Raw genomic sequence first — 20,312 nt, forward strand, 5'->3', positions numbered from 1 at the left:
AGTATTTTGTACTACCGTGTTTTGCGCAGCCGGCCGGCTATTGATTTCGACGCTAGGCACTCTGCATTCTGCTTTCTCTGCCGGCTGTCTGAACCCAGCGCTTGCACACACATGTACCTACGTATACGTATAGCCGTACGTATAGGGTGTGTTTGGATGTATTATTTCTCCAACAGATCTGGCTAACAAAATAATAAGTTTCTGGCCATCAGTACAATCCAAGCTAGTGCAATTAATGCAACAAAACACACCCATATGCTCTTTGCGCGGCATATGCATAGTACGTAGTAGCAAGTAATGATGGAAGAATCCGTTAATTATCCGTATACGTACGTACATGCAAGTAGTATATACACAGCTAGCTACGCGTATGCCCCACTTTAGGCAGCACCATCACACTTTCCTATAACCTCTATAAATAGCCCGCACCACATGCATAGAGCGAGCCACAGAGCACTCGGCCGATATAGTTAGGTCACTGCCACACTGCACGCTAGCTAGAGCTAGCTCACCGAAGCTAGGCCAGCAGGCAGGCGGCGGATCCATGGAGGCTGGTAAGGACGCCGGTGGCGGCGGCACCAAGTACCGCGGCGTCCGGAAGCGGCCGTGGGGCAAGTTTGCCGCCGAGATCCGCGACGCGGAGCGCGGTGGGGCTAGGGTCTGGCTCGGCACGTTCGACACGGCCGAGGAGGCGGCGCGGGCGTACGACCGGGCGGCGTTCGCCCAGCGCGGCGCCACGGCTGTGCTCAACTTCCCTGGCGAGATCGCTGGGGCTGCCGGCAGCGGCAGGGGCGGCGGGTCGTCGTCGTCGTCGTCTGCCCCCGCCGCCACTGCCTCGTCGAGGGGGGCGGCGGGGAGGGGCCGCGCCGGGGACGACGGGGAGAAGATTGAGCTGGAGTACCTGGACGACAAGGTCCTTGAGGACCTCCTCGACGACGGCAAGTACGGCCGTCACTGAGAGGCGTGCGTACGTCTACGACTCTACGTGCACGTCTCCGATGTGCTTGCATGCTGCATGCAGTGCAGTGCAGGGCGAGCATATGACGAGGAAATGACCTAAACAAGTACTACATGCATATAATAATAATAATCTGCAAAATGGACCACATACCACTACAAACTACTAGTATATATAAACAATATACATGCATGGGGTGAGCACCATCTCATTATACATGGTCGTTATATACTAAATTAAAAAAAATAAAATGCTTCCATCTGGTGCTCAATAATAACAAAGTCTGCATTGCATTGGATAGACGTGTGTATACGCACGCCATGCATGCATAAAAAGGGGGTTTTAGCCTGATGGCCGTGCATTATATATGCATGTACGACGTCTACATGGAACAATGGTGAATAATGCACGCGCGAGCCATGCATATTTGCTGGTCGACGAATGTAATGCATGGAGTCTGCAGTTACCAATGTGCGCAACACAATGTATGGCAAAACAAACATTATTCCTGGTATGTTCTTCGATAAATTTGTTATCTTCCAGTGCATGAACCGTAATATTCCTTATTAATTCTTCTTTATTCGAACTAGCATCGCAATGCAACACGTGATGGTCAAATTTATATGTTTATTTTATTGGGGTTGGCATGTATGCACGCATTTACATGATCTTTCGTCCTTGCTTTTGTTTAATTTGTTGGCTGACTAGCATATTGGACGCAAATTAAGTATATGCATGTATCGTATATGTTTTCTGACATAAAATGTGAATTTGATTGTTGTACTACTATAGTAGCACTAGTAATGCACAACAAGTTTTCCTAAAGTGTAGTACTACACTGATACTAGTATATTATGGTGTTTTTAAGGGAAAGATGAACTATATTAAACCTCGATATATTTACAAGGTTTATAAAAAAATACAGTATTCTGTGTATATTCTTTCTTCGTAAGGGTCCTAAAATGTACAGTGTGTTTTTTTTATTTTAGTGAATCATAGCTTTGCTTTCGCAACAAGGTCGACTCGTTGTTTACATGCATCTCGAAGGCGCGCCAATGCCTCTATAACCTGTGCAAATCTGATATGCTTGAATTAAAGAAGCAAATATGACCAGTTTTACATTCACTGCTTCTCCTTGTCTAGTTGTTTAGTTGTTGTTCAAATAACAAATAACTTCATTGATGTTAGTTTGGCTGTAGGAGAATTATGAATTGTTTGTTGTGGGTTGTGTTTTAAGTTAGTTGTACTATAGCTGAGTCTAAAAATGTTAGTTTAAAATTTAGTCATGTAAAAAAAGTCATTTTTACCTTTACGCGCAAAACATGCTTGTTTTTTGTTTGTTTGTCACGACTGGATCATCACTAGCGCGCTGAACTAGATAGGTGATCTCAATAGCACTCCTTATTATATCCGTAGGTTAAACTCTTTCATATAAGTTAAGATTAAAAAAATCTATCGTCCTTCTACCATATGAAATCACATGTCTAAGGTCGAGCGGAGGTTGCATTGCAACCATGTGAGATTTTAGCCTCTCTAATCTACTTCATTCCCCTTCTCCCAAATAAGCCCGTAAGTAGGGCTGGGCATTCGGTTTTTTTTTTTTTGAAATTTCGGTTCGGTTTTTCGGTTTTAAAAAACTTCGGTTTTCTAGACATTGGAAACCGATCGGTTTTCTAGAAAATAAAAACCGAAAACTTCGGTTTCGGTTTTTTACTTCGGTTTTTCGGTAAAAACCGAATACCAAACTTATACTCAAGACAACACATACAACAAGTTTATATGATAGATTACACATAATTTTAAAAAGTAAAAATTATATAGGTACAAATGTTTAGAGATAAATCATACATCACATATAAATAAGTGCATACCAATTTAATTGCTTCACACATTTAGTTCACATAATCTAAAAGTCAAAATTTAGAATTGATAAAGTTTGGTATTCGGGTTTTTTTGTATTTTGGTTTGGTATACGGCGAAAACCGATTACGATACCGAAAACCGAACTTCTGAGATATAAAAACTGAAACCGAATCGAACTACCGAAAAAACCGAAATTTCGGTTCGTTTCGGTACGGTTCGGTTTTCGGTTTATGGTAAAAAAGTGTCCACCCCTACCCGTAAGGGTGTTCGAGAGCCGAGTTTTCTAGGCTTGTGTGAGTATTTGTCGCATGATCCAGTGGAGCGTGTATATGACCGTGTAAAATACTATAATGTTATAGTTTGAAATAGGTCAAGTTTTTTTTTTATTCTTTGGTCTGGCGTGAGTGCTGTGTTGGCGTCCTTTCTACTTAACATCCATCATCGCTCGAAGATCCACCGATCCAGCAAGTCTGCCGGTTTGTGAACCGTGAGATTTCCATGCCCAAATAGATCCCAAAGAGAGAAAGGTCGACTCAACCGTCAACGACCTCGGAGCTGAGTTACACCACACTAAAAATTAATATCGGCTTATTTAAATTTATTACCGTCGGCACTTAAGAGTAAACCATTATCATTACTATTTACGTTACATTTCGTAAATCAAATAGCAACTAGGTGACTTGGCAGTAGTACTATAGTGCATGCAAGTAAAGTACTGGGCAGTCGTTAGCAGCTAGCTCAAGAAGAAACTATTTTTAAGTCGGCGCCACCAGAGGAACGAGAACGACATGCATCGAGCTCTAGGGCAGAGCACGACGGGAGCAAGTAGTGGCCAGAGTTCAAGGCGGTGCCTCGATCGCCCTCACGTCGCTCACGGCGCGGCTCACAAGTGGCAGTATAGTAGAACTGTGTGGCTATGTTGGCAATCGCTCGGGAAATATTCAGCCCCCTTGTGTCCATACTCGCTCGTCAAACGGCGGCCTGCCGGGCGCCGGCCGACTGCTGGTCAACCGCGGCACGTGCTACACAGCTCTATCCCTGGATATCTTTGACTGTTCTCACTGCAAATTAAAAGGGCACACTGGATGCTCCTCCGAATAGAGAGTTTCTTCTAGCTAGAATAGAAGTGCATGCATGCGGGGGGTGGCTGCGGCTTTTTCTCCTGCACTTTTAGCTAGGACTCGTTTGTAATGTGGAAACTTCTTTTTTCTGAAATCTCGTGTTTTTTTTCAGTGAGATTTAATTCGATCTATCAACTTGTAGTATGATTCATGAAATACTTTCTTTCTTTGTAAACTAGCCGTGTTTTCCCTTCTTTTTTATTTATTTTTGCATTCACCTATGGTATTACAAGTTACCATGATGGTTCCTATTTGTGTCCATGCTGCCCTTAATTAATGGCCAACAAACAAGGAGCTCGGCAAACTCGTTCATTATGTACACACTAGTCGGTTGCCCGTGCGTTGCGACGGCTTACAACAATACCCACGTAAATTATCCACCAAAAAAATTTCAAGATTTTTTATTGATTGTCTCCGCTCTCCGTGTAATATTTTTTTTGATTTGGCTAACTGATGTTATTGTTTACTCCATGTAATATGTCATGGTACAACACGGCTAATAAAGTGAACGATTAGAAAAGAGTTCACAACGATTAACTAAACGAACAGAGATTATAAAATGACATAATTCCACCATACAGAGATCAAATAAGAGAAAGTTTGTGAGCTAAAGTTTCTAAAATAAGTCACATGAACTCAAACTTATAAAAAAGATGAATCAAAATATGAAGTGATTGCTAAAGTCAGGCATCAATAAAAATTGTATGTGCTCTATATAAATTATGCTACTTCGTATCAATTACTAACGTTTAAAACCAACAAATAACCTTTCATTTTACTGTTAGTGTGGCAAATCATTGTTGCTCCATCCAATTCAGCAACCTCAAACACCATGAAGTCCATTGCGCCTATGTGGTCTCAGAAACGACATAATGCTAGCAAGAGTAAAGAACGTCGTGTCGTGCTTGGGCTGTAGCCTCGGCCCGTAGTGCTGGCCCGGCCCGACACGATTATATTTTTTTTACAAAAAACGTATATACATATATACAATTTATATTCAATATTAAAAACATCTTTTTAATATTCAATATTATGTTCTACTGGGGTTAGACAGCTTCACTCAATGTCTCTCGTCCTTCTTCTATCAGGGCATGGGTTCGAACTCCACCTCCTGCACCGTTTTTTAACATTTTACACTGATTTAATCAAATGGGTCGATGGGCTAACGGGTTGGTCCGACACAGTCAGCAGGCCAGCATGACGTGCATGGGTCAGAGTTGTGGCCCGCGGGCGTCTGGCCCATGCCGGACCGCCGTTTGACAATCTATAGCCATGCAACAGATTAATTTGAAATAGCTGTGAGGAGTTATTTGTAAAAAGATGACGCGGGACGACCATTGAAACTGGTGCTTTAAGTATAGTGTAGACTAGTACAGAACGTTGGCACATAAATTATTCGACGTGTATTCTGCTTATTTTTTTAATAGTTGTATATAAGTCAAATAAAGATGTTCATAAAGGTAAGGTACCACCAACAAAAAGAAAGGATTATGGCATGTACCATCTTGGGATCTTTGATGGAGCAAAAGGGCATGTGAGTAATCATTTCTTGGTACGCACACACGCTTCGATGTTGATGGTGTCGGCCCTAGCTAGCTATGGTGCCCTATGGCCTTGTCTCCGGCAAAGTCCATGCCTCTGCCGGCATGGCGAGCTCGTCGGCAACATGAGGTATAGGGAGGGGAGGAATGGAAGTAGACTTCGGTAGCGTTGAAGGGAAGGAATTGTCGAATGTCACATTGGATTGCGCCTGCATTCACAAAACTTTCCTACGGACAACAAATATGGAGGATGGGATGGATCTACTAGGTGGCTATGGAGGATGTCACGAGCATGAGGCGTGTGAGCTTGAGGTGGAGGCGGGAGCAAGGCATCGTGTAGGAGGAATACTTTCTGGAGGTAGTAAGGTAGGGGTGCCATGGAGGAGCGAGGTCGTGGGAGGGGGCGAGTGCGGCATGCATGGAGAGGATGAGGCACAAAAGTGGTGGCGCCACCCTCGGTGCAGTTTGTTAGGGCGTAGGATCAAGGAGAGTATGGAGGCATCGAGAGGATAAGGCAAGAATCCGACAACCCGAGCGTGCAAACGGTAGGTTAATTACAAAGAGATACAAGGGTTGTTTTCAAAAGTGGTGACGCGCAATAATAGATACTGGTGCTTTGTATAGTAGAGAAGAAGTAAGACATTTGACATAAAAATAAAAGAGGTATCACCTATTCCAAATTTCATTAAAGCCTCAACCTTATTGTTATTACTAGTGGCCATGAATGTGCAACACACACATATGTCTATAATAAGATGTATTTGAATCTAATGTGATGGAAGTTGCCACTGTAACACCATATATATATATATATATATATATATATATATATATATATATATATATATATATATATATATATATATATATATATGCGCGCGTGGGAGAGAGAGATTTAGAAAACGCTAATTTAAATAAAATATTTAATAATTTTCCTTTTTTCAAAGTTTAGTTAATTTGTAATAAAATGTATTATAAAGGTTTTCCAAGAGATGTTGCATTCATGTTGGTGAAATTTATTTAATTAACTGCAAAATATATTGAAAAATTCATTTAAACCACAAATATGTTTTCTCTATATCCTAAACTTAAAAAGTTTCAAAAGATTTCTTTAAAATAGTTTACTTTATTTTAAAAAGTTTAAACCTCAAACTTTTAATTGTGTTAGAAAACTATTTTGCAAAACCTATAAAAAGGTTAAAACTTCTCTTGTGCTGAAATCATTTCAAAATACAACCCAAAACCTTAATGTTTAGGACTAGTTTGGGAATTCTATTTTTCTAACGGATTTTTATTTTCTCGAGGGAAAATGAAATATTTTCTCTTGGAAAAATGGTTCCCAAATTAGCCCTTATGTTATCTTTCTTTTATTTTTCCATCCTCCCCCCTGGTCTAGCTCGGCTCGCTAACAGGCGGTCCAGTTTCGTTCTTCTTCCTAAGATGGAGCCCAGCTGCGCTGCCCACCAAGGCCAATGGCGCGTGCTCTCCCTTTCGGACTGCTGGCCCAACCGCCGCATAGGTGGACAGCCCAACCGCGTCCTCATCCGGTCATCCCACCTTCTCTCAATGCCACAGCCCACACGGCCCAGTTTATCACTCACTGACGAACGGGCCCGCCTGTCATTCCTCTCCTCCAGCCTCCTTTCCAGCCATGGCCGCCGACGAAACTGGATGGGATTTCAATATTTCACTAGAATAAGTAGCGCCCTATCGGGCGCTATACAAATTCCTTGACACAATACAAGTATCACATAAATGAAGACAGATGGTTATACGTATATTGTACACCTATCCTAAAAATCATGTCATTTCGATATAGCCATATTACCCAACACAAGGTGCATGCTCCTTCCCAGATTTTGTACTTAAGTGTATCATCCACTCCATTCAACCAATTTCTAAACATATGATGTATGCTTAAAGGTGGTGATATGTTAAAGAAGATTTGTACCCCTCTCCAAATGCATCTAGCAATAGAACAATCCAAGAAGAGATGCTGAACAGATTCATTTAAACTGCATCCACAACACTTCATACTTCCTTTCCAATGTTTTCTCGCTAGATCATCTTTAGTTAGAGCAATGTTCTTGATGAAATACCACATAAATATCTTAATTTTCAAAGGTAATTTTAGCTTTCAGATGAGGTGATTTTGTTGTACAATATGTGGAGCGATAAAGGCTTTATACATATTTCTGTAAGGACTAAAAGAACATATCTCTTTGAGTGATAAGTTGGACGTTGATAGCTCTTGCTACCATTTGGTGCCATGCTATCAATATCAAATTTTATCCCACCAAAGATACATTTAATGGATGATCTACTACCTACCGCTTCCTTTGGTGATTGATCGCTTCGAATGCCGCCTGTCCTAACTCCTTCGAAGCCCCCCTGCTGCTGGAGACAGATCCCGCAGAACAGTTGCAGCGGCCATGGAGACCTCTTGTTATGCCGCGGATGGGCTACAGGTTGAGGCAGCGATCGTCCTTGGTGGGCATGTGTGGGGCAGCGATGGCCCCGGTGTTCCACAGTCCGAGCAGCAAGGATCACTCAAGGCATGGAGGAGATGAAGGGGCACCAGATCGGTGCGTTCGTGCAAGGCATGGGAGAGGCACAGGATCACGACGCCGTTACAGTTATGCAAGGCGTTGAGGAGGCACAGCAGGAGCAAGAAACTGAAACTCGGAAATTGTAATTGCATTCAGTCACATCATCTTCCTTTAACTGAATTGCATCTAGTTTGTTTAGAAGTCTTCATTCGCAGTTACAATTTACAAAGCACTCAAATAGCAACATCGTTGTACTATCTCAAGTTACAAAATGCCTTTCAGTTTACAGACTTGGGTATCATCGTATATTTTACAGACTCGAATGCCCTTCGTATTGCTGTTTACATACTTGGATCTGGATGACTAATTTATTCTGCTATCTCGGCTTAACCATTGTGGCTGTGATCTGGCATGCTTCTTGTATGAAGGACAAGATCCACTAACCAAGGATCTGAAAACAAAGCGATCCATACTGAATGCACAAAACCACGTCAACAAAAAAGGAATTGGATCAAAACTGTCCTTTTTTTCATTTCCGATTTTTTCATATACATTTGTACTCTATATACATATTGTAAAGCAGCATCAAGATTAGCTAATCCTCAAAAATGCGGATGATGCCAATCACAGGACGTCAAAAGCAACAAGGAGTATCTATGAGCTAAGAATGTTTAGGAGAGAGACCCTGCTCTAGACTAATATCCTGAACAGGTGTCCCGCTCCGCTCTCAAGATCTCCAATGCTGCACTCTAACGCCTGTAACTGGTCCTCCTCGCAGACAACTGCTTTTCTCTTGGAAAACGCCTTTGAGACAAGTTACTGCTTCGGCACTTCAATTTGCTTTGACAAGAGCTGCACCGTGGACTCAAGTAGAGAGATGGCGATCTCCCTGGCCTTGGTCAGTAGCCTGACCATTGCACAGTCTGTCTTGTCAGAAACGGCCTTCTTGCTTGACTTCTTGAAAGACTGCTTAGCCTTCTTCACCAAGCGGCTGTAAGACTGGATCTTGGCTTGGACGGTTGCACCATCCCCTTTTCTTAGAGCCACTTGCAGCTCTTGGATAATGGCCTTCAACTCAACGAAGATCTCCTGCATGGTGTTGCAGAGATCCAGCAGCTCGAGAGAAGACTCAGTTTCTCCGTCCAGCATCTTCCTTTGCTGGGAAGAGCAAACTTGGTTGCTCGGCAAGTGAGTCATCTCCACAACACTGCTGTAGATGTCTCCAAGCCTCCTCAAACCGTCACACATCGTGACGATACATGTTGATGGTGAGGAGATGATCGCCTCTAGAATACACATCTCCTGCTGCACTGCGGCTTCGCTGGACTGAGGCCTGGACGGCAAGCTTATGGACTTGGCAAGACACATCGACCTGTAGTCTCTGGCTGGAAGTTCTTGTGTGTTTGAAATGAGGTAGAAGTAATATGAGAAGCGGACTTTTTTGCCTGATGATTCAAGTCTCTGCCGATCGAGACCCTATTTATACACAGAGGGTATGAGGCAGCATCTTTTGAATGATAGACAAAGAGAATCCTGCCATTTCATCTCCTCAGTGCTGTCTCTCAAGGTTTGAGATCTGGCAGCAGCATAAGGAATCTGTTTCCTTCATCACGCCGCGTGTGTTCATCATTTTTTTAGAGTTGCCAGCTATTCTCTCAGTGATCCATCACATTGTCATGCTTCAACTGTTGGCGACAATAATCAACAGGTTAGTTACTCTCCACTGGACAATCTTGACACAATTGCTTGCTCCTGTGATTAGTTTAGTCATCGCTAACCAAGTATTATTGGTGAAATACGTGTTATACAGTTATTGCGCATGCAGTAGGTATTTGAAAACAGCGCGCCCTAACTACTTTAATAACTGCCCCCAGTATGGAGCATCTTTAATTTGGAGCATCATTTTTTTTCTTAATAAAGAATTTCTGGATGGATGCTCCAAGCTTGGGTCATTGTATTGTATCATATGATTTATAACAGTAAAACAACAAGAAGTGGTCCGAAATTGTGTTTCTGTTTTCAAGCTGACTGTATTTTTGAGCAAGAGGTAGGCCAACTCTACCCATTCTGAAATCTAACTGTCTTTGTCAACTATTTAAAAAACTTTGAAAACACATTTGCCCATGAATGAAATAATGTATGGCGTTTTTTTAACTCCTACTGCAGGCTGCTATCCTGATTAGAGTCCATCCTAAGAAAAACTAAAGTGTAAGAAAAACTAAAGTGTACTGACACATGTTGGAAAACCTGTGTACTGACACTTAGTTTCTGTATATAAAAGTTATCATGCACACCCTTTTTAAGAAGCTAACATAATCACATCTTAAATTCATCTCATGATATGTTCTCTATATTTTCACGCGGCCATCTCACTGTGCTACTGCTAGTAGCTCAACAGACTTACTGTAGTCTCTGATCGAAGAGCAGAGTATGGGTGTATGATATTGTTTTGTGCAGAGAACAAATAACCAGACAGGTGGCTAGCTTCCACTATAACCTTCGATACAAAATAATTCCCAAGCTGATGTGGTGACTATGCTTTCCTTACCCCCTAAACTTCTTTATTTTCCTTTACTCCAAAGACCATTGATGCTCTACTTGAACTTCAATCTCTAGAATACCAATCAACACTAAATCAAAACAACTCCAAAAGACAGCTCCAAATAATTTTCCAGTGACTATTTACCTCCATTGGAATGTAAGACCTAGTGCAGCCGTAGTAACGTAGTAGTACACACCGAGGCTGCTAAGGAAACCACAAACCCAATCGATTTTTTTGAATGGTGGGCTAGTCTGTTAGCAGATCAGATTCTCTGTCGTCATCTTGGGCTCCCAATCAGCCATATATGGCTAGCTGGCCCCTGATTGATCCCGATTGAGTCTGATTGATAGTTATAAGGATAGCTAGAGATATGAGGGGATCCTGATTGGCTCCATTACTATAGATAGGGATATGAGGAGATCTGATTGGTTCTGTTTCTATAAACCACATAGATCTCCTCCCTACATATATGTAACCTCAGCTCTCTCATCTAATCATCAAATATACAGTAGTTCATCTGTTTTCATAGTAAAAAACATACATATAATGTATGAACTGTGTTTATAAAACATGGAATCAAAAGCATAAACCTAGATTAATAAGTGTTGAATTTGTATGGAATACTATGAATTCTGTTAGGGCTGATTTTAGTGGGTCACTGCTCTTTGTTTGTTTGTATTGGTGGTCTGTAACTTGGGGGGTTTCTTTTCCCCACCTCTTTCTTCTCAAAGCAATGATACGTAGGCAAGCACAAATATTTATTCTACCTCTGGTACAAGCACCATTGTATTTTATTGTTTTGCCAAATATTATATTAGGAATAAGAATCAAGAAGAATGTGCCTTGCAATAAGAATGATTGTTACTCACCTTACAAATATGTAGATACTGAAGGTTCTATGGTGTCAAAATCGCAACCGTGCTCATACAAAGCTCAAAGAAAACTACCTATAAATGAAAGAGGATACAAAGGAATCAGAGAAATGTCTTATATCAAAGAATAGAAAAAAATCCAAAATAGGCAGCAAACATGCTAAAATCCACCACTCAAAAAATTTAGTGATGATGAGTAGATAGGGACAAAGGGAGAACATGAGGTTTCAGGTAGTCGTTCATAACCCTGAACTGATCACATGCTTCCTGCAACAAAATCAAGTGTCAGATATCCAAGCCACGAGCTGTACTAATTATGTCTGTTACATAGGTTCACACTCCAAAGTCTAAATATGCAACAACGCATATGGCTCAGTGGGATTCAAAAGAAACATTTTGTTGTCTCTTCCTGAAACTAATCCTTCAACCACTTGATTGGGCATTCCTTCGACCAGTACCTAATCCTTAAGACAATTGTTACACCCTCGAAGAAGAGTAGCACCTCAGTTTCAGAACCTAATCCTACAGCCATTTGATATGATTTATTCTTCTCAAGATTTCTAAAAGTTTAAAGATGAACAGAAAGGGGGTTAGTAAAAGCATCAACCAAAATCGACGAGCATTCAAGTACCCGACAACAATCAGTCAATCAAGAATATGTGGCACTCCCTTCCTCAGCCCAGTGTACGTACAGAGTGACCTAGGAAGGCTATAGATTGGAGCTGGCACCACGGCCACCAATCAAATATTCAAATGTAACTACAAATTGTAAAACACGATCACAATTTCAAACTACCGCACACCACTTTTCTTCTTGTTTTTCATGCAAAACCTCATCATCAGCACATATGCACAATCAACCTAACAGAACCTATGCACAAATGTGCTGTCGGGACCCTAACATTAGAGGTGCTATTTCTTTGCCAATCTGGAAACAAATAGATCAGTCTAAAGTCAACAGCTAGATCGCACAGAGGGAGGGAGGAGCTAGGGATCACCCGGCACCAGTTGGCTGCACATCCAATTACCTTGTCGGGAGGCAGCCGGAATAGAAGCATGTACTCCTCGCTCCTGCTCGCGAGCAGCGTTCTGCACGACCAAACACTGCGCCACATCAAACACGCGCCAGGGCAGAAGAGGAAAAAAGGAGGCGCGGTGCGATTCTGGTGACTGAATTCTCACGCAAGCGCGATACGCGCAACACCCACCGAGGCGTCGGGGACGGAGAGCTGGTTCTGGAGTGGGCGGAGGTCGGAGAGGAGGACCCGGACGCGTTGATGGCGGAAGGTGCCGAGCGAGGCGCCACGACGGGGAGGCCAGCAAGGGCGCGACAGTGGGGATGTCGACGGGGCTCAACCGGATTGGGGAGGCCGGAGTGGCGGAGGCCGGGGAGGACCCGGACACATCGACGATGGACGATGCCGATGCGAGGCGCGGCAACGGGGAGGCCGACAAGGGCGCGGCGGTGGGGATGACGGCGAGGCTCGCCCGGATCGGGAAGGCGACCGTGGGTGAGGCCACGCCGGTGGACGCGGCAGAGACTGGGGATGGGGAGGCCAGCAAGGGCGCGACAGTGGGGATGTCGACGGGGCTCAACCGGATTGGGGAGACCGGAGTGGGCGGAGGCCGGGGAGGAGGACCCGGACGCATCGACGATGGACGACGCCGATGCGAGGCGCAGCGACGGGGAGGCCGACAAGGGCGCGACGGTGGGGATGACGGCGAGGCTCGCCCGGATCGGGAAGGCGACCGTGGGTGAGGCCACGGCGGTGGATGCGGCAGAGACTGAGGTCGGGCATAGTCGAACGGAATCAAAGGCAGAGGTTACCTCGTCGGGAGGGAAGGTGGGCGAGGTGGGAGGGAGGGTGGTCGGAGGCAGAGGGGATGTCGTCGGGAAGGCAGGAGGGCAAGGTGGGACTGTGGGAGGGAAGCTGGTGGGATTGGGAAGATGAGAAAGTGGTAGACCAGCAGTAAGGTCATGGATGAGAGGATGGCAGAGGTGGGGCCTAAACATGTCCTCCGCTGTCACTGAAGGACGACCTCGCCCATGCCCCTCGAGCGGTGTGACAGACCGGACGACATGGGGAGAGGTGCATGCGGACTTACGGAGGGACGTGAATGTACGCTGGAACATGGCGCGAAAGAGGGAGAGGCGGACACAACGAAGCTAAGTTCAGCGGGGGCAGCGAACGGAAATCTCGGGTCCAAGAGCACGCGTCAGCACGTGAACAGCTGAAGACGCGCCGAACGCGGAGAGCGCTCCGAAACGCTTCAGGTTTTAAGGAACCTGATACAGGTGCACCCTCCCCTTCCCTCCGGACAGTCAAAAAAAAAATCTCAGCACAATCACCTCTCCCATTTCGTTCCCCATTTCATCTAATTCCGCGACATCAATGGCAATAACGCCATTAACGCGTGTTGATGCTGAGCTCCTCGATCGAGTCCTTTCCGTCGCACTCCATCCTATAAAAGCATATCAGAAGCACGCGTCGCACTACTCTGCATCTCCCGGCTCTCCGTCCCTCTCCGTGTCCTCTATCATGCGGTCCTGCCCATCGCCGTGCACCGCCGCCGTTGCCGCACCACCGCCGTCGACCCGATCTTATCGCTGGAACTCTCTGCAGCCCTGAATTCTTCTTCCAAGGAACCGACAGCTCAACCCTCATCCACCAGACCGCTCCAGGGCGCGAATACACTGCTCCATCGCCGTCCCCCAGAACTCGCCGGAGCTCCACTGCCTCCTGCAGTCTGTCCTCGTGGGCCACCGCCACCAGCTCTTTTCCACCACCAAAATCTTCACCGGCGTGCTTGGAAAATGAATTTTTGGATAAAACTACGGTATTGAAGAATAAAAACTATGTTTTGGATACCATGATTTAGTAGTTAGCAGGATATTTTTAGAGTATTTAAAACTCCACTACAATCCAAAGTTTTTGTCTACGACTAGCTTTTAACATATGTACACTAAATAACATGGTTTGAAATACTTTGTCCTTAAATAAGTATTACTTAAAGTGTTGTACATAATACTATGGTTGTTCATGACATTTTAAAAATATGGTATTTTAAAACCATGATTGTGAAATACTTTGTAAATGTTTTTTAAAACCACAGTTTTATAATAATATACTTTACAATTGTTATGATAATATCATAGTTTTAGTTAGCTCTAAAATATTGCATATTTTTTGGATACAATATTATAAACCATAGTATTTAGATAGAAGCAAGTCGTGCTATAAAAACTTTAGGTTTCGGTTGAGTTTTTAATACTCAAAGATACCAAAAAAAAATTTAGGAATCCAGCCAAACACTTCACGGCATAAAATACTTCGGTATTACTATAAACAATAGTATTGCTTAGAAACTATAAAATATTTTACTTGTAAACAAGCATATAACATGTTAAGTTTATGAAAGAGTACGATATGTTAATCATATTAGAAAATTAGTCTTTCTGTGTTTGATTATAGCATTGTAATGATTTTTCGTGTAAATAAATATATTATAGAAAAAGTATCAAGTTTTGCAGCACCAAAGACCGATCATATTTTTATGTCATGTGGGTTTTTCTTTTTATTCAAGGTAAAATCGTTAAGGGTCCACACGGTCGATGAGCCCATACATATTCAAAAAATGAGCGGGCCAAACGCAGCCCGATCACGGCTAGGCCAAACACAAATTGGGATCAGGGCCATTTCTGAGATTTCAGAGGCCCTGGGCGAAAATTTACATGGAGGATCTTTTAACCCATATATATAATATTTATATTTGCATATATAACAATAATAAATACAAATGTTGAAACTCAAAGCTGCCAAGTACTTCATGTAAATTTTGGCATCGCTTTTATCCTTAGGTTCAACATCAGAAGAATGGTGTAACTCATATAAAGATGATCTAATCTCAACTGCTTGATATCTTATTGCTGTAACACTTTTGATTCGACTCCCCCATCGAGTATTAGACAATGGCTTCATAGTTAAACTAGGAACGTGTGTAAGAAAAACATTCCACCTTTTAGTAGATTGAGAAAATAATACATATATGTGTTGTATAACTCCAAAAAATGTAATAGCCTTCCCACAAGATTTAGCCATGTCACAAAGAGTGAGATTGAGACTATGACAAGCACACGACATATACAATGCCCTTGGATTGATATCAATTAATCTTTTTTGTACCCCTTGTTGTTTTCCTTTCACATTTGAACTATTATCATAACCTTGACCCCTTATATCATTAATATTTAGTCCAAATGACTCCATAGCATCAATCAATGTGTTAAAAAGGCCCAAACCGATTGTGTCATCCAAAAGAGATATCAACTCGTTTTGAATTTTAGGACTAAGATAATGATAACGAGTTTTTTTGTTCTGGATATGTCTAAGGTGTTCTTGCATTACTGGGTCAAACTCCGCAATCATCTCAGTACAAGCATAGAATATACCATTACTTTCATGATAAAGTTGCTCACAAGTTCCTCTAAAAGCCAAGTTGTGTTTACCAAGAAATTTAACAATTGCTATTAACCTCAATAAAACTTGCCTCATGTGAGCTTTCTCTTTTGCAATTTGCTTATGCAAGTCTTTATCAATAGTTTCCTCCTTCTGCAATCTGGTTCTTAATTCATTCCACTTTTTCATGTTACAAATGTGCTCCACACTATTTTCATGTTCTCTAAGGTTTGCGCTAATATGTTCGAATTTTTGTATCCATCATGGGCTAGTGAGCTTTGACTCTTGCTAGTGCTAGACTTACATATCTAACAGTAGAAGCAAAATACTCTGTCATCATTCTTTGAATAAAACATCCATTTTCTATCATGTATCTCCCCATTGCATAATTTCTATGATAATGGGCATAAGAAAAATGCCTTGATGCATCATCTAGAGGGAATTCCAGACCTTCCTCTCTTATGGGCCCTTTCACAACTAATATATCTCTTGCATTATTATCAAGTCCATCCCAATTTTTTGGATCATAAATATCGTAAGTATAAAATGGTTGCTCATCAGCATTAGCAGACTGTGTTGCACCCGATAAATTAGTTGGATTCTCAGGGCCACTTACATTATTATCATCGACATTGGGATCAACATTTCCTCCTTGTTCTTCTTCAGAATTCCCAATGGCAGACTCCTCTTCCTCCACGGCAACAATTGCCAATTCATTACTCGAAGCAGCAAAATTATTAGTCTTCAAAAATTTATCCAAAGCTCCTCACTGCGTTCCAATGAATTCATCGGACTGTTTTTTCCTTTTTCTCTTCTCACTACCTGATGAATACTTTCTCAATTTTGATGACATAATATAACAAACCACTGTAAATTAAAACAATAGTAGATATAACAGATAATTACTATATTACTAAGGAGTAAATATTACTTAATTAGAATATTTAATATACAAACATGATTACCTGAATATGTAGAACAACCGAATATGTGCAGATCTTGTGGAGTCAGAGAGCAAGCAGCAGCCGACATGGGCAGGCCGCAGGCGGACGATGTCTCACTCTCACGTCTGCAGTTTAATTATCTAAAGCTCCTCATTGTGTTCCAATGATTAAATGAAGATGAAGGAATAAATAATAAAATAAATCAAATGATGAATTGATGATTCATGATTGAAGAACGAGAGTGCGACTGTGCGAGAGATCAGACATGCAGATGGGATGGACTCGTGGTCCTGACGTCCTGTGGAGACGGGCAGACGGACGGCCAAAGAGATGGACCACCGAGGGATTGGGACCAAATTTCATCAGTAGTTCAGAGAGCAGTCGTAGCCGTCAGCCACAACGTATCCGCTGGCTACTTGACGAAGATGAGAAGACCAATCGTCGTTCTTGTTCGTCGTCTCGCACTCACAGCAGCCAGCAGAAATTAGGTTAATAATAATAAGTCAATAAATTGTAGAGAGTATAACAGATACTGGATTGCGTGTTTGGACAATTGGGCTGGTCAGCTAACAAAGTAAATACTATTTGGGCTAGTGCCCCATCCGTAATCCCCGCTAGTGCTACGCAAAGCCGAGTAAATACCAAGGGTAGGGACGGGTACCATACTAGTGGTTAGACCACACATAAGCTTGCCCCCTATGGCGCGGCGGCTCGGCCGAGATCACCGGAGTTGGGCGACAAATTCCCGGTCACCCGCACGACACCACGCCCGGTCGCGTCCTCGGAAGTGTTCTACGGTTGATGCCGAACTCTTTTTACCACTCGCTGAGGTCCCACAGAGACGAGGCTCGACTCTCAACATTGGCGGCTCCATCCCTGTTTTCTGATGGCGAGCACAATCAGAGACTTCAAGACAACCGGACGGAGGGGTGAGGGGAGGACTTCGTTTTATGCCCCGGACAGAAGGGGACTGGTGCGAGCCGTTTGGATTACGCCCAGGAATTCTGTTGTGCAACGAGCGCCTACATCTTCGATGGATGCCACACAGCGGACAATGAAGCTATTACGGTAGGAGATAGAGCCGACAGATGGGCCCTACTCGGCAGTGGCGATACTCACACGTGAGCACGGATGCAACAGACTGGCGCTGGGGCCCGAAGCGTTAGTGGAGGGATGGTGCGGGTCGGACGGGTTGAGGGGAAGTGGGCCGCGCGGGCGAATTGGTACTGGGCCGAGCGGGATTTGGCCTAGGGTGGGATTCTCTGTTTTTCTTTTCTTTTTTTCCATTTTCTTTTTCTATTTTCAATTTAAAAGACTCAAACCAATTCAAATTCCTATTTTCAATCTCAGATTTCCACATATTAAATAGCATACCATCCTAATGTGAATATTACCCCCATTATTTGCATTTATTTTATTTATTCCTCTTCATATTATTCAATTCAATCTCAGATTTCCGAGCGGGATTTTCTTTTTCTCGAAATACTATCATAAATGTATCTATTTCTTTATTTTATTATTATTTTTTGTTCTGTCAATTTTGGGCTTTACAGGGCTTAAGTGTCCATTATATTTTGTTTGTGCACATGTAGGGTATTTTATCTAGTGACCTAGCTTAAGCGGGGTAATTAGGCGAGCGCAATGAATACCGGGGTATGTTGGCGAGTGGTAACGACGAGCGACCTAAATAAGCAAAAATCCTCTAGCAAGATGGCACACTAATGTTTTCACACACATCTCTTCATGAATGGACTTCTGACATTTTCTATAAAGTTTTCTGAAATAAAAATAGGTTAGTCCCAATAATCCGAAGAATTTAAACAATCATCGATTGGTACGGAACCAGCTCGCTTAATCCCGAGTAGTACTTCCTTTTCGTACTAATATATCCTAAACTTATTAGAAATATACACTTATATATATATATATATCCAGTGAAGAATCGGTCAATTAACAACCACCCTGATCAATTAAATGCGGCTCGATCTATGACTGGCCCTACCAGTTTTTTATTTTTTGTTTACATTTCCTCAGCCAAATCACATCAATAATAGACTGCTGCTGACACGGACGAACGGGGCGCGCGCGCGGTCTTTTGTCAACGGTCCAAGCGGATATACCCCGTACATTCCAACTTCCAAGCGCCCGGTCCCTTCTCGTCTCATCAACTGAACTGTCGTCCTTGTTTGTTTGGTTTCCCATGGCAACTTGCAGTCCGGCCAACAAGGGCCAACCGCCACGAAACAGACCGGCCGCGGCCGGGCTCACATGCCGCGTGCATGTACTGCCGAGTTTCCTACTGCCAGTACCAGCCGACAACCCAAAAGACGCAGACGTTTACGCGGCTGGGGTTAAATTCTTGTATCCATCAAGACTCCAAGGGAACGTTTAAATCACGAGAACTATGATGGATTTTTATTGGATTTTTACCTGATTTTATTTAGTAGGGTGCAATAGAGGCCGTATGATATGACACACGCTTGGGCTGGACCGAGCCACCACGAGAGATGGTGCCAAGTCTCCTAGTTCAGTCACTCTGATAATGGCCTGAGCCTGACTACTGTGTGGTTCAGTACACTCTGCTCGCAGTTTCATAGATATTTTATTTGGACGGCCTTTTTTTTATGGAGCCCCTAGCTGAGCGGAAGGTGACAACGACGGAGATGACCAACGTTTGGAAACTATACCTATTCTTTGCAGTCATCACATGCATGGGACCCAGAGCCAAATGTTTGCAATGTACCCTATGCATGGCGATCTTCACAAAAGAAAATGGAACCAATTAAGTACGTCCATGCATGTACCATATGGGTGATGCATATGTGAATTATTAATAGCATAACATGTACTCCCTAGCTTAGCTATTTTTTTGTTCTTATCTCTTGTCACACGAGCATCGATGCAGTAGAACTAGTGTTTAATATAAAAAAATAGTGTCTGAATTAAAAAAAAAAACATAGTTATATCGTCTTATATATTAGGATATGGAGAGAATAACAGAGGATTCCATATAAGTACTTTATTCCTAAAGCAACAATGCCTGCCTATATCTTCGACACAAATAAAAAAAAAATAAAAAGCCGTAACGGAAAAATAACGGATCATAGGGTATCATCATTGCACGCAGATGACTAGATGAGTTCTATAAACCTGGACAGCAATCGAAACAGACAAGGAAAAACGTGTTTTCGATGGCAAAGGTGCAGTGCAGACGGCCGCATCTGCGGGAAGTCGTAGTACATGCCAGCGCGCGCAGCACACATGTATTTTCCTTATTATTGTTTCGGATCCAACCAAATTGCACGTCAACAAAATAAAAATAGTTAGGTCAAATCGAACGGCCGATGACGCTACCGAGGAATTGAAATTCTGGTACTCTTTGCGGTACCAAATTTGTCATTTTCTCCTATAGCCGAGAGAGAGAGAGAGAAAAAAAAACTGCAAATAAACAGTAGCCGCACTGCA

At 42.8% G+C, this 20,312-nt stretch overlaps 2 protein-coding genes across 3 annotated transcripts; one reads left to right on the top strand and one right to left on the bottom strand.

Annotated features, from left to right (window-relative positions):
- The first annotated feature begins 465 nt into the window (after nt 1-465).
- LOC103628116 (ethylene-responsive transcription factor ERF096) lies at nt 466-1,465 on the top strand. Its single transcript, XM_020537638.1, has one exon. It carries the CDS (start codon nt 545-547, stop codon nt 956-958), a length of 414 nt encoding a protein of 137 aa, XP_020393227.1. The 5' UTR covers nt 466-544; the 3' UTR covers nt 959-1,465.
- Nucleotides 1,466-8,523: 7,058 nt separating this feature from the next.
- Nucleotides 8,524-13,615, bottom strand: LOC103626197 (vegetative cell wall protein gp1-like). 2 transcript variants are annotated; one of them, XM_035958991.1, is made up of 3 exons: nt 12,475-13,615; nt 11,444-11,521; nt 8,524-9,717 (listed from the first exon to the last, which is right to left on the bottom strand). In XM_035958991.1, exon 1 carries the CDS (start codon nt 13,578-13,580, stop codon nt 12,561-12,563), a length of 1,020 nt encoding a protein of 339 aa, XP_035814884.1. In that variant the 5' UTR covers nt 13,581-13,615; the 3' UTR covers nt 8,524-9,717; nt 11,444-11,521; nt 12,475-12,560. The 2 variants fall into 2 exon arrangements, with proteins under 2 accessions (XP_035814884.1, XP_035814883.1); XM_035958990.1 differs by having other exon boundaries at nt 11,444-13,615.
- Between the last annotated feature and the right edge of the window lie 6,697 nt (nt 13,616-20,312).

The sequence above is a fragment of the Zea mays genome, chromosome 5 (genome assembly GCF_902167145.1).
Source record: "Zea mays cultivar B73 chromosome 5, Zm-B73-REFERENCE-NAM-5.0, whole genome shotgun sequence".
Taxonomy (NCBI): domain Eukaryota; kingdom Viridiplantae; phylum Streptophyta; class Magnoliopsida; order Poales; family Poaceae; genus Zea; species Zea mays.